This window comes from Salvelinus namaycush, chromosome 26, assembly GCF_016432855.1.
Source record: "Salvelinus namaycush isolate Seneca chromosome 26, SaNama_1.0, whole genome shotgun sequence".
NCBI classification, from domain to species: Eukaryota; Metazoa; Chordata; class Actinopteri; order Salmoniformes; family Salmonidae; genus Salvelinus; species Salvelinus namaycush.
The window spans coordinates 1429105-1445127 of NC_052332.1; the positions used below are offsets into that span (position 1 = coordinate 1429105).

At 42.9% G+C, this 16023-nt stretch overlaps 1 protein-coding gene across 3 annotated transcripts in view; it reads right to left on the minus strand.

The window, feature by feature from the left end:
• Positions 1-16023, minus strand: part of LOC120021291 (ral guanine nucleotide dissociation stimulator-like) — a 58510-nt gene that overhangs the window by 14439 nt on the left and 28048 nt on the right. For 2 of the 3 annotated variants that reach the window (XM_038964985.1, XM_038964987.1), the window contains exons 2-7: positions 12134-12474; positions 11276-11350; positions 9903-10090; positions 9328-9449; positions 7378-7593; positions 6906-7094 (exon numbers count right to left, since the gene is read on the minus strand). In XM_038964985.1, coding sequence (XP_038820913.1) covers positions 6906-7094; positions 7378-7593; positions 9328-9449; positions 9903-10090; positions 11276-11350; positions 12134-12474 — 1131 coding nt within the window. The remainder of the gene's footprint in view (positions 1-6905; positions 7095-7377; positions 7594-9327; positions 9450-9902; positions 10091-11275; positions 11351-12133; positions 12475-16023) is intronic. The other variant, XM_038964988.1, reaches the window with a different exon arrangement.

Here is a 16023-nt window from a genome sequence, read left to right on the forward strand (position 1 = left end):
GCGCACCTGGGAAAACACCATTCTAAACAGCGCACCTGGGAAAATACCATTCTAAACAGAACACCTGGGAAAACACCATTCTAAACAGCGCACCAGGGAAAACACCATTCTAAACAGCGCACCAGGGAAAACACCATTCTAAACAGCGCACCAGGGAAAACACCATTCTAAACAGCGCACCAGGGAAAACACCATTCTAAACAGTGCACCAGGGAAAACACCATTCTAAACAGTGCACCAGGGAAAACACCATTCTAAACAGCGCACCAGGGAAAACACCATTCTAAACAGCTCACCTGGGAAAACACCATTTTAAACAGCGCACCTGGTAAAACACCATTCTAAACAGCGCACCTGGGAAAACACCATTCTAAACAGCGCACCTGGGAAAACACCATTCTAAACAGCGCACCTGGGAAAACACCATTCGAAACAGCGCACCTGGGAAAACACCATTCTAAACAGCGCACCTGGGAAAACACCATTCTAAACAGCGCACCTCGGAAAATACCATTCTAAACAGCGCACCTGGGAAAATACCATTCTAAACAGCGCACCTGGGAAAATACCATTCTAAACAGAACACCTGGGAAAATACCATTCTAAACAGAACACCTGGGAAAACATCATTCTAAACAGCTCACCTGGGAAAACACCATTCTAAACAGAGCACCTCGGAAAATACCATTCTAAACAGCGCACCTGGGAAAATACCATTCTAAACAGAACACCTGGGAAAATACCATTCTAAACAGAACACCTGGGAAAATACCATTCTAAACAGAACACCTGGGAAAATACCATTCTAAACAGAACACCTGGGAAAACATCATTCTAAACAGCTCACCTGGGAAAACACCATTTTAAACAGAACACCTGGTAAAACACCATTCTAAACAGCGCACCTGGGAAAACACCATTCTGAACAGAACACCTGGGAAAACACCATTCTAAACAGCGCACCTGATAGCGGTTCCATAAGTGAAAGAGATAAAAAAAATCTCTGTTATAAACTTAGAAAGAGGTAATATGACTGGGATTGTTCCTTTGGCTTCTGGACAACAAAATAAATATGAAAACCAATAGAACAGGAGAGAAATGTCATAGCGGTGTGTCCAATAAGGAAGTAAATGGAAATAAATTAGCCAAAATGATATAATTACTCCTGACTATACATAGAATCGTGTCTATAAATAAAATCATTCAAAATACTTCACCAGAAAGCATTACTTAGCCACAGAAGAATAGAGGATCAATCGCTTCTTTTTAAAAATTTGCTGTGGATTGTTTCAAATCACAAGCTCGTAGGCCTATGTCTATTTGGGAAGCCCACAATTTGGGCAGCGCACGTAACAATAGGCCTAGCTGATTATTGACTTTCGGCTATCAGTGAAAAGCATCTTTAAAATATGTGTGAAGATAATGTGTCTTGAGAGACAAGAAGAGGGGGAGGGGTGTGTGGCGATATAGGCGAGTCGTTCTCCAGAAGGGCTCAGCTGTCTCCCTCCAATTCTTGCGCATTCATTGTTTCATTTTGTGAATTGTTTGCCCTTTGATTTAAAAAAAAATCTATCCCCCATTACACATGTCACCAGTAGTAAATGTACCGTTTATCCTGATCATTTGGTTACATTCATTTATGTTAATGCATGTATTAATTACAGTCATTTGCCATTCTCATTCTTGGAGTGGAAACGTTTTTTGGGAGAGTTCACAAGCTGCTACACTTGTGAGAAGTTTTGGTTGATTTCATAACAATAATTTACGAGATTTGTAATTTGTTCATTTGCCTTTTGTTTGGAGCGCCCCACGTGGGCAATGAGCATGTGTCTGGTTTCTCTGTTATGATAATGTTGAGGAAGTGCGCGCCTGAGCACGTATAGAAACAGTTTTCAACAGGCGATTGCATTTGAAATTGTTGGGCAATGAATGGGCTTATAAAAGCACGTTTTACTCCAGCATCAACCACCTGAGGAGCTGCAGGAGAAATCCGGCTCAAAATAGGCTCTGTATGCTCAATATAGTCTCTGTAGACCACCAAGTACTAACAGTCAGTATCTGGATAACATGTGTGAAATGCTTGATAATGTATGTGATATCAATAGAGGTATATATATAGAGGCATTTAAATATTGACTGGCTTTCATCATGTTGCTCACTCAAGAGACAGCTTCAAACTGTAACTAGTCCCTGCAACCTGGTTCAGGTTATCAATCAACCTACCAGGGTAGTTATAAATAGCACAGGAATGAAATCATCGACATGTATTGATCACATCTTTACTAATGCTGCAGAAATTTGTTTGAAAGCAGTATCCAAATCCATCGTAGGTAGTGATTACAATGTAGTAGCCATATCTAGGAAAACCAAAGTTCCAAAGGCTGGGCCTAATATAGTGTATAAGAGGTCATACAATACGTTTTGTAGTGATTCCTATGTTGTTGATGTAAATAATATTTGTTGGTACATGGTGTGTAATGAGGAGCAACCAGACGCTTCACTTTACACATTTATGAAATTGCTTATTCCAGTTACTAATAAGCATGCACCCATTAAGAAAATGACTGTAAACTGTCAAATCCCTGTGGATTGATGAGGAATTGAGCAATTGTATGGTTGAGAGGGATGAGGCAAAATCAATGGCAAATAGGTCTGGCTGTACAACCAATTTGAAAACGTAATGAAAAAATCATATCACTGAAATCATTGAAAAAAAGAAGAAGAAACTACACTATGAAACAAAGATAAAGGACATAAAGAATGATAGTAAAAAGCTTTGGAGCACCTTAAATGAAATTTGTGGCAAAAAGGCAAACTCCGCTCCATCATTCATTGAATCAGATGGCTCATTCCTCACAAAACCCACTGATATTGCCAACTATTTAAATTATTGTTTAATTGGCAAGATTAGCAAACTTAGGCATGACATGCCAGCAACAAATGCTGACACTACACATCCAAGTATATCTGACCAAATTATGAAAGACAAGAACTGTAAGAGGTTAAAAAAATGATAGTTGTCTGTCAACAATGACAGGCACCGGGGTCTGACAACTTGGATGGAAAATTACTGAGGATAATAGTGGACGATATTGCTACACCTATTTGCCATATATTCAATTTAAGCCTACTAGAAAGTGTGTGCCCTCAGGCCTGGAGGGAAGCAAAAGTTATTCCCCTACCTAAGGATAGTAGGCCCTCATTGTAAATAAGAATTTGTTCTTAACTGACTTGCCTAGTTAAATAAGGGTTAAATAAATAAATAAAATAGTAAAGCCCTCTTTAATGGCTCAAATAGCTGACCAATCAGCCTGTTACAAACGCTTTGTAAACTTTTGGAAAAAAATGTGTTGGACCACATGTAAGGCTATTTTACAGTAAACAAATTGACAACAGACTTTCAGCACGCTTATAGGGAAGGACATTCAACAAGCACTGACACAAATTACTGATGATTGGCTGAGAGAAATCGATGATAAAAAGATTGTTGGGGCTGTTTTGTTAGACTTCAGTGTGGGTTTTGACATTATCGAGCATAGTCTGTTGCTGGAAAAACGTATGTGTTATGGCTTTACACCCCCTGGTATATTGTGGATAAAGCGTTACCTGTCTAACAGAACACAGAGGGTGTTCTTTAATGGAAGCCTCTCCAACAAAATCCAGGTAGAATCAGGAATTCCCCAGGGCAGCTGTCTAGGCCCCTTTTTTCAATCTTTACTAATGACATGCCACTAGCTTTGAGTAAAGCCAGTGTGTCTATGTATGCCGGGTTAGCACTATACACGTCAGCTACCATAGTGACTGAAATGACTGCAACACTTAAAGAGCTGCAGTTAGTGACCGAATGGGTGGCAAGGAATAAGTTAGTCCTAAATATTTAAAAAACGAAAAGCATTGTATTTTGGACAAATCATTCACTAAACCCTAAACCTAAACTAAATCTTGCAATGAATAACATGGTAATTGTAACGATGTGCGCTGAGAGTCGGGAAGCAAGTTCAGGGAGTGAGTGTTTTAATAAATAAAACACAACATAATACAATAATAAGAAACACGAACAACACACATAACTGACACAGGAACAGAAACAATGACGCCTGGGGAAGGAACCAAAGGGAGTGACATATATGGGGAAGGTAATCAGGGAAGTGATGAGTCCAGATGAGTCTGATGACGCGCAGGTGCACGTAACGATGGTGACAGGTGTGCGCCATAACGAGCAGCCTGGTGACCTAGAAGCCGGAGAGGGAGCACACGTGACAGTAATTGAGCAAGGGGAGACTAAACTGCTTGGAGTAACCCTGGATTGTAAACTGTTATGGTCAAAACATATTGATACAACAGTAGCTAGGATGGGGAGAAGTCTGTCCATAATAAAGAGCCAGTCTGCATTCTAAACAGCACTATCAATGAGGCAGGTCCTACAGGCCCTAGTTCTGTCACACCTCGACTACTGTTTAGTCGTGTGGTCAGGTGTCACAACGAGGGACAGGAAAATTGCAATTGTCTCAGAACAGGGCAGCAAGGCTGGCCCTTGGATGTACACAAAGAGCTAACATTAATAATATGCATGTAAATCTCTCCTGGCTCAAAGTGGAGCAGAGATTGACTTCATCACTACTTGTATTTGGGAGAGGTATTGATATGTTGAATGCACCGAGCTGTCTGTTTGAACTATTGGCACACAGCTTGGACACCCATGCATACCCCACAACACATGCCACCAGAGGTCTCTTCACAGTCCCCAAGTCCAGAACAGACTGTGGGAGGTGCACAGTACTACATAAAGCCATGACTACATGGAACTCTATTCCACATCAAGTAACTGACACAAGCAGTAAAATTAGATAAAAAAACAGATAAAAATACACCTAATGGAACAGCGGGGACACAAACATAGGCACAGACACATGCATTCAAACACACGATAACATACGCACTATACACACGTGCGCATAGATTTTGTATTGTAGATATGTAGTAGTAGAGGGGGACTGAGGATACAAACTTAATATGTTGTGAAATCTGTTGTGAATCTATTATAATGTATAATTGCCTTAATTTTTCTGGACCCCAGGAAGAGTAGCTGCTAGCAGCTAATGGGGATCCATAATAAATACACATTTAAATGCTGTGCGCGTGTGATAGTTGTGTGGGTATTCAACAAAAACACCCACAGGCCAATTTAATTCCACTATATTATGCAAATGAACCTGTAGACCGATAAGAATGATGGTCAAACGTATTTACATCGACTAGTAATTCCATCAATAAAAAAAGCATTAAATTGCAATGGGATTTTTTTCCAACAGGTTTATTTTTGGACTTTTCAAATATATTTTTTGCCCAAAAGCCAGCAACATACAATACCAGTCAAAAGTTTGGACATACCTACTCATTCAGGGGTTTTTCTTCTACATAGTAGAATAATAGTGAAGACATCAAAACTATGAAATAACATATGGAATCATGTAGTAACCAAAAAAGTGTTAAACAAATCAAAATAGATTATATATTTAAGATTCTTCAAAGTAGCCACCCTTTGCCTGGTTGACAGCTTTGCACACTCTTGGCATTCTCTCAACCAGCTTCAGGAGGTAGTCACCTGGAATGCATTTCAATTAACAGGTGTGCCTTGTTAAAAGTTCATTTGTGGAATTTCTTTCCATCTTAATGCGTCTGAACCAATCAGTTGTGTTGTGACAAGGTAGGGGTGGTAAACAGAATATAGCCCTATTTGGTAAAAGACCAAGTCCATATTATGGCAAGAACAGCTCAAATAAGCAAAGAGAAACAACAGTCCATCATTACTGTAAGACATGAAGATCAGTCAATACAGAACATACTTTGAAAGCTTCTTCAAGTGCAGTTGTAAAAACTATCAAGCGCTATGAAGAACCTGGCTGTCATGAGGACCGCTACAGGAAAGGAAGACCCAGAGTTACCTCTGCTGCAGAGGATAAGTTCATTACAGTTACCAGCCTCAGAAATTGCAGCACAAATAAATTCTTCACAGAGTTCAAGTAACAGACACATCTCAACATAAACTGTTTAGAAGAGACTGTGTGAATCAGGCCTTCATGGTCGAATTGCTACAAAGAAACCACTACTAAATTACACCAATAATAAGAAGAGACTTGTTTGGGCCAAGAAACATGAGCAATGGACATTAGACCGGTGGAAATCTGTCAAAATTTGAGATTTTTGGTTCCAACCGCCGTGTCTTTGTGAGACGCAGAGTAGGTGAACAGATGACCTCCGCATGTGTGGTTCCCACCGTGAATGATGGAGGTGGTTTGATGGTGCTTTGCTGGTGACACTGTCTGTGATTTGTTTAGAATTCAAGGCACACTTAACCAGCATGGCTACCACAGCATTCTGCAGCGATACGCCATCCCATCTGGTTTGAGTTTAGTGGGACTATCATTTATTTTTCAACAGGACAATGGCTACCAGGCTGTGTAAGGGCTATTTGACCAAGAAGAAGAGTGATGGAGTGCTGCATCAGATGACCTGGCCTCCACAATCACCGACCTCAACCCAATTGAGATTGCTTGAGATGAGTTGGACCGCAGAGTAAAGGAAAAGCAGCCAACACGTGCTCAGCATATGTGGGAACTGCATCAAGACGGTTGGAAAAGCATTCAAGGTGAAGTTGGTTGAGAGAATGCCAAGAGTGTGCAAAGCTGTCATCAAGGCAAAGGGTGGCTACTAAGAATCTCAAATATCTAGATTTGTTTAACACGTCTTTGGTTACTACATGATTCCATATGTTATTTAATAGTTTTGATGTCTTCACTATTATTCTACAATGTGGAAAATAGTCAAAATAAAGTAAAAACCCTTGAATGAGTAGGTGTGTCCAAACTTTTTACTGGTACTGTACACACACACACACATCCTACCTTGATGAGCAGCTCTCTGCTGAGCGAATGGTTATTTTCGTCCGAGAAGATTTCTGACAACTCGTGGAAGATGCGGAAGTTCTCCCTGGACACCTCATCCCATGTCCTCTTCAGCCGGTGGACCGGGTTGCACTGCAGAGCAGAAAGGATGGCCCGCAGCGAAGAAAAGTTCTTCAGGATTCGACACTCCTGAAGGGAAAAAAGACGATGAATATCAAGGAGAAATCAATGAACCCAACTAAGCACCGGTGGCATATCAATCCAATGTATTATTAAGGAAAGGGAAGCATCAGAACTTTTTTTACTCAAATAAATATTTTGAACATAGCATTATGGGTACTGTAGTCATCATGCTACACAACACACACTGTGCCTCTGCAGGAACTGAAGCCAAGGACACCTCAGAATCTCATGCCAACAACAACAACAACAACCACAACAACAACAACTCCTGCTAACAACAGCTCCTCACCCTGGCCACTTCGATCCAGCGCTCCACCAGTTTGGCCCGCTGTGTGGGTTTGAGCAAACGCTCGCTCAAGCAGGTGGCGATGACACAGTTGGTGACGCAGTTGAACTGTGTGACAGTGGCACGGATGGTGGGGGCCAGATGCTCCTTGCCCTTCTTGTCCCGCTGCGACCAGATACTCCCCAGACAGTGGTAGGGGACCACCTTCTTAAAGAGCTCCTATGAGGAAAAAGGGGAGTAAGAACTATAAAACAAAATGGTCTATTGTCGCAACCAGTGATGTATTTTAGATGAGTTTAACATGTTTTCACTCTCACGGACAGGAGAGAGAGAAAAGAGAGGCAGGCAGATACTTTAGAAGGCTTCAAGGAGGGATGATGAAAGTGTCTGCTGCACTCCAGTCTCCTAACAAAAGTCCATAGGAAAGCCTTTGGAGTGACATGTGTTTATGAGTGGTAACTCAACAGCAGAGTGGGCATAAAGCCCTCGGTGTCTTCTGTCTGTCCTCACTTCTTCCGACTCTCCTCACTTCCTGAGATAACTAACACGGCTTATAGTCCTGCATCAGGTCACATACCCACGGTTCCCAGCCGTTGACCCGCAAAAAAATAAACTGGTGGGTGGATTGAAAACATTCTCGAAAACATTTTTTAAATCATGATAATATATTTTTTACAAACACAGGAGCTTGTTGTGATGAATTGTGTTGCGAAGTCCATTAGGCTAGGTGAGCGGTGAGGCAGACAGCCACGCAGCGAGAGAGTGGAGCGGGGAACTATCCATTATTTGTGTGGTGCTGAAACATTCCTAATTTGTTCACTTGCAGAGCTTATATATTCCCTTCCACCACGCGACAATATGTTGCTAAGTTTATTTTCCCTGACTCCTAGCTCACGCGAAAATGTCTAACGTAACAGGAGAAATAAAAGTTATGATGGTGGAATAGGCTACACCATCATGGAAACGTGCTGCGCGAGTGAAAACCCCTGTTTGGAAGAATTTTGGAGTCAATGTGGACAAGGAGGACAACAACCCGGTAGATGGATAAAAAGCAGGTATTTATTTGTTAATTAGTATGTTAATTCAGTCTTTAGTTCATTTGGACCATACACAGGCCATATAAAGTTTAAACCTGTGAGGCTGGTAGAAGTTTGAGTAGCAAATAGCCTACTAAATAAATGTAGCTATGGCAATTTTTTCATCATATAATCTAGTTGATTCTTGGAACTGTTCATTTAAGTTTCAATGAAACTATTTGATGATCTGAACAATATTGAATGCAAACACATTGTTTTGTTATGTTGGCTATTAGGCTTTCATTACGTAAGAAGAAGGCTAATTAGAAGGCTTTTTCTCCAAAGGGTTTTAAGTTGTCAATGTGCTGCATCGCATTGTGAAAATAAGGAGACAGGCCTATTGTTCTTAATTCATGGTATGTTTTCCTTGTATCCAAATATTGAATAGACATGCAGACAAATTAATTAATGTGGGGAATGGCAATAGCCTAAAAGCCTACTACTCTGGAGTCATAAAAACAATTAAATGAATTGATGTTATTTGGCGGGTCACGGATCGGCTCTCTGAACAACTCCATGCGGGGTTGGTTGGGTTGAGGAGAAAAATCTGTCCTGATGTTTATTATCCGGTGGGGCTTGGAATTGATGTGGTCAGTGCTCCAAAAAACTGACCCGTGCAGGACTCTATCTCGGCTCCAATGCTCACAAGAGGACAGAGTTACAGCGTTTCATTTTTCATTTTGGTTCAAATCTGGCGTGGAAAAATACACAAACTTTTTGAAAACAATGAGAAAGTAACTAAACACTATAAAGTGCAATGGTGGAAAATTATAATGGAAAATAATAGACCCGAGTTAATACTGTATAAGGATATGTTGTTAGTACAAGGACATGTGCTGTTGGGAATCTGAGTTTTTGTAATGTTTTGGCATCTTACCGCGTCCATGAGGGTGAACTGCTCGGCCACCACCGCCGGGTCAAAGTTCAGAAAGTCCAGTCGGTCATCCTCGTAGCCATTCTCCTCCAATAAGTTGAAAGGATAGCCGCCATGGTCCAGCACTGAGGGGTGACATCCCAACTCATTAGCTTAATTACGTCAAACACACTTTCACCACTTTTTATGAGCGGCTGGGGTTTGTAAAGTCCTTAATGTAGTGAAGTGAGGGCCACCACACTCAGATATTTCTTTGGTTGAAGATATAGATTGAAATGTCGTAAGCTAATACAGGTGTGTTTTAGACTAATAGAGCATCTGACTGTCACACACTGTCACACACACGTCACACACACGTCACACACACACGTCACACACACACGTCACACAGTTTTGTCTGTAACACAAAAAGGGATTCAGAAACAGCAGTGTTCTCTTATTTGGAGTACCACTCAAAACATCTCTGGCCTTCCACTAATACAAATTATATGGACTCTACATGACCATGTTTAGGAGCTGGGGTCAAGGTTCAAAGTGCATAAGTTTAGTTGGGGGTTAGGTGAGTGTCTTACACTCACACTCAGGCTCTTGGAGCTGCCGGCGGTGGAAGTGGGCCAGGAGGTTGCAGGCGCGGCGTTCCAGGTCCGATCCCGGGAAGTTGAGGTGCAGGTAGGAGATGAGACGTCGCAGGCAGCTGTACTCCGGAGGATTCCAGTAGTCCTCAGAGTACTGGTCAAGCCATGCCCCCAAGATGGAGGATATCGTGCTGTGGAGAGAGAGAGAGAGAGAGAGAGAGAGAGAGAGAGAGAGAGAGAGAGAGCGAGAGAGAGAGAGAGTGAGAGAGAGAGAGAGAGAGAGCGAGAGAGAGAGAGAGAGAGAGAGTGAGAGAGAGAGAGCGAGAGAGCGAGAGAGCGAGAGAGTGAGAGAGAGAGAGCGAGAGAGAGAGCGAGAGTGAGAGAGAGAGTGAGAGAGAGAGAGCGAGAGAGAGAGAGAGAGAGCAAGAGAGAGCGAGAGAGAGAGAGCAAGAGAGAGAGAGAGAGCGAGAGAGAGAGAGCGGAGAGCGAGAGAGTGAGAGAGCGAGAGAGAGCGGAGAGCGAGAGAGTGAGAGAGCGAGAGAGAGCGATGGAGAGAGTTAAATACACGTGTTTGGATGGCAAATTTCTCTACCTTAAATAATAATAAAAAAGAGAGGGAAATGGAGTTGAGAGATAGGAAAGATAAAGTACATAAAGATAGGGGTGTATCAAGTACAGGAAAAGGATGGGAGAGTGAAAATAAAGGAGAGTGGAAAAATAAAGGGAATAGCTACATTAAAGTCAGAGAAGGACAGGAAAGATATATACATAAAAAAGTGCCCTGAGGATATGGATCACAACCTATAGGACAATGATGACACACTTTGTAATGCAGTACAACACCTATATGAATAGAAACATATCCAATGTCCATAATGGCAAAACTGCTTACGTCAGCAGAGTAGTGCTGTGGCCAGGAGAAAAAAGAGGTACACAGATGTAGGATTTCAATTTGACCTGTGTTTAGTCCAAAATGTTTCTTGATCAGTGGGTAGGATGTTAGCTGGTCAAAATGAGGCTACATTAAAAGTGGAATACTGTTACTATGACAGTGTGTTAGTGCAGGTTTTCTGTGAATTTATGTAAATCATGAAGCTCATCTGCATTTCCTGCAGCAAAATAAAATTCTCAGCAACAAAAGAGTGATCAAATTAAGACCCTACAACTATACTAGCTTGTAGGACAGATTAAGTGGCTTCCTTTCTTATGTCTTAGAATAATGTCTTGTAGGTGTAAATATTACACATTCCTGGCAACAAAATGTGAAAATGATGTAAGTTTCTCTGTTTCCTGTCACTGTACATTATGTGTTGAAAAGGAGGCTATTTGAGAGAAGTATTGTCCACAATGTGTTTCTGAGTCAGACAGAGACTTACTTCCTCAGATCTGTGCGATCATCGTGAGTCAGTCTGTGGCCCTCTGAGCCAGGCAGGTGCTGGAGCTTGGCATACCTGAACAAGGTGGGGTTGGTATACAGAAGATAGCCCTATTCGGTAAAAGACCAAGTCCATATTACGGCAAGAACAGCTCAAATAAGCAAAGAGAAATGACAGTCCATCATTACTTTAAGACATGAAGGTCAGTCAATGAGGAAAATTTCAAGAACTTTGAATGCTTTTTCAAGTGCAGTCGCAAAAACCATCAAGCGCTATGATGAAACTGGCTCTCATGAGGACCGCCACAGGAAAGGAAGACTCAGAGTTACCTCTGCTGCAGAGGATAAGTTCATTAGAGTTACCAGCCTCAGAAATCGGCAATTAACTGCACCTCAGATTGCAGCCCAAATACATGCTTCACAGAGTTCAAGTAACAGACACATCTCAATGTCAACTGTTCAGAGGAGACTGCATGAATCAGGCCTTCATGGTCGAATTTCTGCAAAGAAACCACTACTAAAGGACACCAATAAGAAGAAGAGACTTGCTTGGGCCAAGAAACACGAGCAATGGACATTAGACCAGTGGAAATCAGTTTGTTAGTCATCTATCTATCCATCCATCCATTCATATATCCATCCCTGTATCAAGACATTCATTCCTCCACCCTCTCGTCCACACCCTCCATTCATCATGTCATTCATGCATCACTCCATCCACCCACCTTTTCCATCCATCTATAATTCTTCCACCAATCAACTGATGGATCCACCCATGCATACATCCGTAAATTCCTCCATCTATCCATCCATTTATGCACCAATGTATCCCTACCTCCCTCTCTCCCCCTCTACTCACCTGTTGAGCAGCAGGTCCAGGACCTGCTTGGTGGAGGCGAAGGAGCGGTAGGTGCAGAGGAAGATGGTAACGTAGGTGGAGTCGTTGCCCCGGAACGCAGCCACCATGTACTCCACCAGCTTCTCCAGCGTGCCTGCCTTGATGGTGCGCACCTTGCACGTCTCATACAGGCTGAGCGCTGCGTCCGTCTCCACACCGAGCCAGCGTTGGCCCTTAATGGCCCCGCTGCCACCAACGTGGTGGCCAGGGTGGTGGTGGTGGTGGAGCATCTGCACCTTCCGCAGGGTGATGGTGTATACCACCCCGTCCTCCACCTCCTCGCCAATCTCCTGGGTCGCATTCTGAAAGACAGAGGGAAAAAAGTGAGAGAGAGAGAGGTTTAGATATTCTTTCTTATTTTTTTCCACACACGTGAAAACAAAATGAAGCCTGGTCCATACTAATTCTGGTATTTCTCCAAAAGGTAAGAGCTGGCTTCTCTTTAGTTACACATCGAACCATGCATTACATATAACCATTGATGAATAGACTACATGTAGTGCTGTGAAATACAGTATTGGAATATTTCCCTTCACACATTATTTGTATTATTGTGTGACAATTTTAGAAGGAAGTGATTTTATTTGCCTCTGGTCTAGGCTGTAGTCCCATTATCCAGTGACAGACATCACAAGCTTTTGGCCTCTCTCCCTGTGTTGATTTGTTGGGCTAACACCCATATCAATCTGGCCAAACAATATTCACTCCACCATCCTGTGACCCATTTGTTCTTTTATGGATTATTTTTCTATCAGAGTCCAACTCAATACCTCACAATTTAACTAACCCCTAGCCTCGGGCCAAAACCAATTATGGCACTCGACTCAGTGTTGTGCCACAATCTGTTCCCTGTAGTTTTTGGTTCCCCAGCCAGCTGTTCACCAGGACGACACAGCACAGGGAACGACACAGAACATGGCACAGAACAGGGTACAGCACAGGCCACAGCACAGGCCACAGCACAGGCCACAGCACAGGGCATGCCTTCTTATCGGTTGGCATACAGGATGTGGATAAGTGTTGATAGCAGGAGCGAATGTCCTAAAACAGAGTGAGGACTGAACAGCTGTGGTGGTAGAGAATGGACATTATGGGCGCGGGTTTGCTCGCAGACACATTGGAGGATATTTTGACGGTAAAAAATACATTTTTTGAAAAGCCCAGTTTTTAAAGTAGCTGCTATTGCTTTTGGCTTTTTAGCACTGCACTGCACTGTATCTATCTGGGATTGCATTGAATGATTCACAATGCAACGTTTTGATCACAATGGCGAATGCCACCGCCCAAGACTCAATATTCAACTATCCAATTTAGTTCAACCGTAGATAGGGGACACCCATGCATCAGATGGGTCAACAGTCTGACGTTGAAGGCAGACAGCCGTTCTGTGACGTGCTGAGGAAGTTTTGAGCTGGACTGAAAATCGCCGGGCAAATATTTGATATTATAAAACATGTGGTAGAAATATTTACTGACCGTGAGCATGTGCAGTGTCGCGTATTCAGCATCAGTGTTAGTCTGTGCCAAGAAGGCTAATCTGAGAACAGTTATGCTGTGATGTCTACGACTATATAAACACTCCGTTTCATGACTGATACGTTCATTGAGCTATTCTAGGTCAGGATATAATGTACATGCTACAGCAATATTTTGTTCTGGCCAACCAGTAACGTGGTGGATTCTACTAATAAATTAATCGTAGTCTTTATTCAAGACTTTCATTAGGAGAATCGGATGTGTCAGTGCTTGGATGGAACAAAAGCCTGCACCTACACCCAGAAAGCACCTACACCCAGAACGTGCATACAGTATACGAACAGTATATGTTTTAGCTAACTTCGAGGAAGTAAAAGAGAGAGAGCCTCTTCCATATAAGGGGGAGGAAAACATAGAAGGGTTTGGCAGGGTTAGGGAATGTAATCGCTCAAGGAGAGCGGACACAGATGCTACATTGTTGTTGTTTTGCCTGCCTGCCTGCCTGCCTGCCTATCAATCTATCCGCCCTTTAGTATGGCTCTGGCCCTGGCCTTGTCTGGCTGTTCTGGTATGTCATCCAACACACTCCAGATAACCATGGCTCCACAGAGAGCAATGTCAGTTCCAGTTTGTTTGTACTGTCTGTGTGTACTGTGTGTGTGTGTGTGCACATACGTGCGTGCAGTGTGTGTACAGTACATCAGATCTGACCCTGTGTGTGAGTATTTGGAGAGTGTGTGTGCCAACTGCTATAGAACTCTCCAAAATGTCTGCTTTTAATATAGTAGGATTTACTGTATGTAGTGAGGATATACCTACAGCTAGGTACAGTTACGCTAAAATAGACACATGTATGGTCTGTTTATGGTGTTGCTATGACAACGGGAGGGAGATCACACACACACACACACACACACTAGATGTGCTGAAAGGCACATTAGGAAGGGGTTGTCAATCAACAGGCTCCAATTCGTGAGTCACCAGATAGCTTGGACCACACAGTTGGCTTGGGATTGGCTTACACACACGCATACTCGCGCACACAGAACCCAGCACCATTCACAAGGACCTACTGACTTTTCTTAGTATATACAACAAAGTGAGAGCACTGAAAGCCTTTGGATTACTTTGACAATCTTAAAGTGTCAGTCCAGACAGGTCTGGTTCAGTTTCCCCTCGAAGTGACTCAGGGTCTTAAAATCCTGTCACACACCACACACACCTCCCTGCCCCCCTTCTGGCAGGCGCTATGACTACCACTAGTGTGAATTCCTCGACTTCCCCTCATCTCTTACTTTCTCCATCTCTCCCTCTGTCACTTTTGTGTTGCTCCTCTCAATATTATAATTATTACAGACATTCCACTGGCGCTTCACCGGCACTCTCACCCTACTGCCATCGATCGAGAGGGGGGGGGATGAAACGGACATAGAAGATGAAACGGAAAGAGGGATGACAAAAAGACAGAAAGGGAGAGAGAAAAGGAGAGAAAGCAAGTGAGAGGGAGAGGGACTTTTGTGCATGTGTTTAATCAGTGTGTGTGTGTGTTCATGTGTGTGTTTGTGTGGTAATAAGGCAGAGCTGTGCTGCTGTGAGAGGGGTTATTGTGGCGCAGTGGTCACTGCATCTCAGTGCAAGAGGTTTCACTACAGTCCCTGGTTCGATTCCAGGCTGTATTACATCCGGCCGTGATTGGGAGTCTGTTACATTCCCCAGTTTCTGTGTTGGGTTTGTATGTGTTTATGTGTGTATTTCAGGAAATGGCTTCCTGAAGTCCTAAGCAGCCGATTGGTCGGCCACATTGATGATTGGAGCTCTGACCGCGCCCTCTCGCCAGGAGATACAGCTGTTTTCAATTACCGACTCCTTCTGCAGCTTTAAAAGCCAGTCTTCCTTTGTTAGGTGGAGAGAGCTTCTGGGTATGTCAAGTATTGGTTGTGGCTCAGAGAGAGTGTCTTGGGGTGTCCCGGTTTAGCTGGGGTCGGCTGTCATTGTAAATAAGTATTTGTTCTTAACTGACTTGCCTAGTTAAAGGTCAAATAAAAAAACATGGCAGCCTATTCTGGGAAAGTTTCACACAGACAGCACACGGATGCCTAGTCATAGACTTCAGAGGGGGTTTACAAGGGGAGCCTTGAAGTTTGGGCACTTCTCTGCTCTCTGTGGAGAGTGGGAAGACAAGAAGGGACCTCACACATACACTCCTGGCTCTAGTTATGAGGAGCACTTATGTTTGCCTGCATTTGTCTACTTTGTCTGACATACACGTGGTGGGTTTGTGCGTGTGTGTGGGGGACATTGAACTAACTACTAGTTCTTCCTGGGGGGGAAAAGATTTTAAAGGGAAAAGTACATCCTGACAGACACATCCTAGA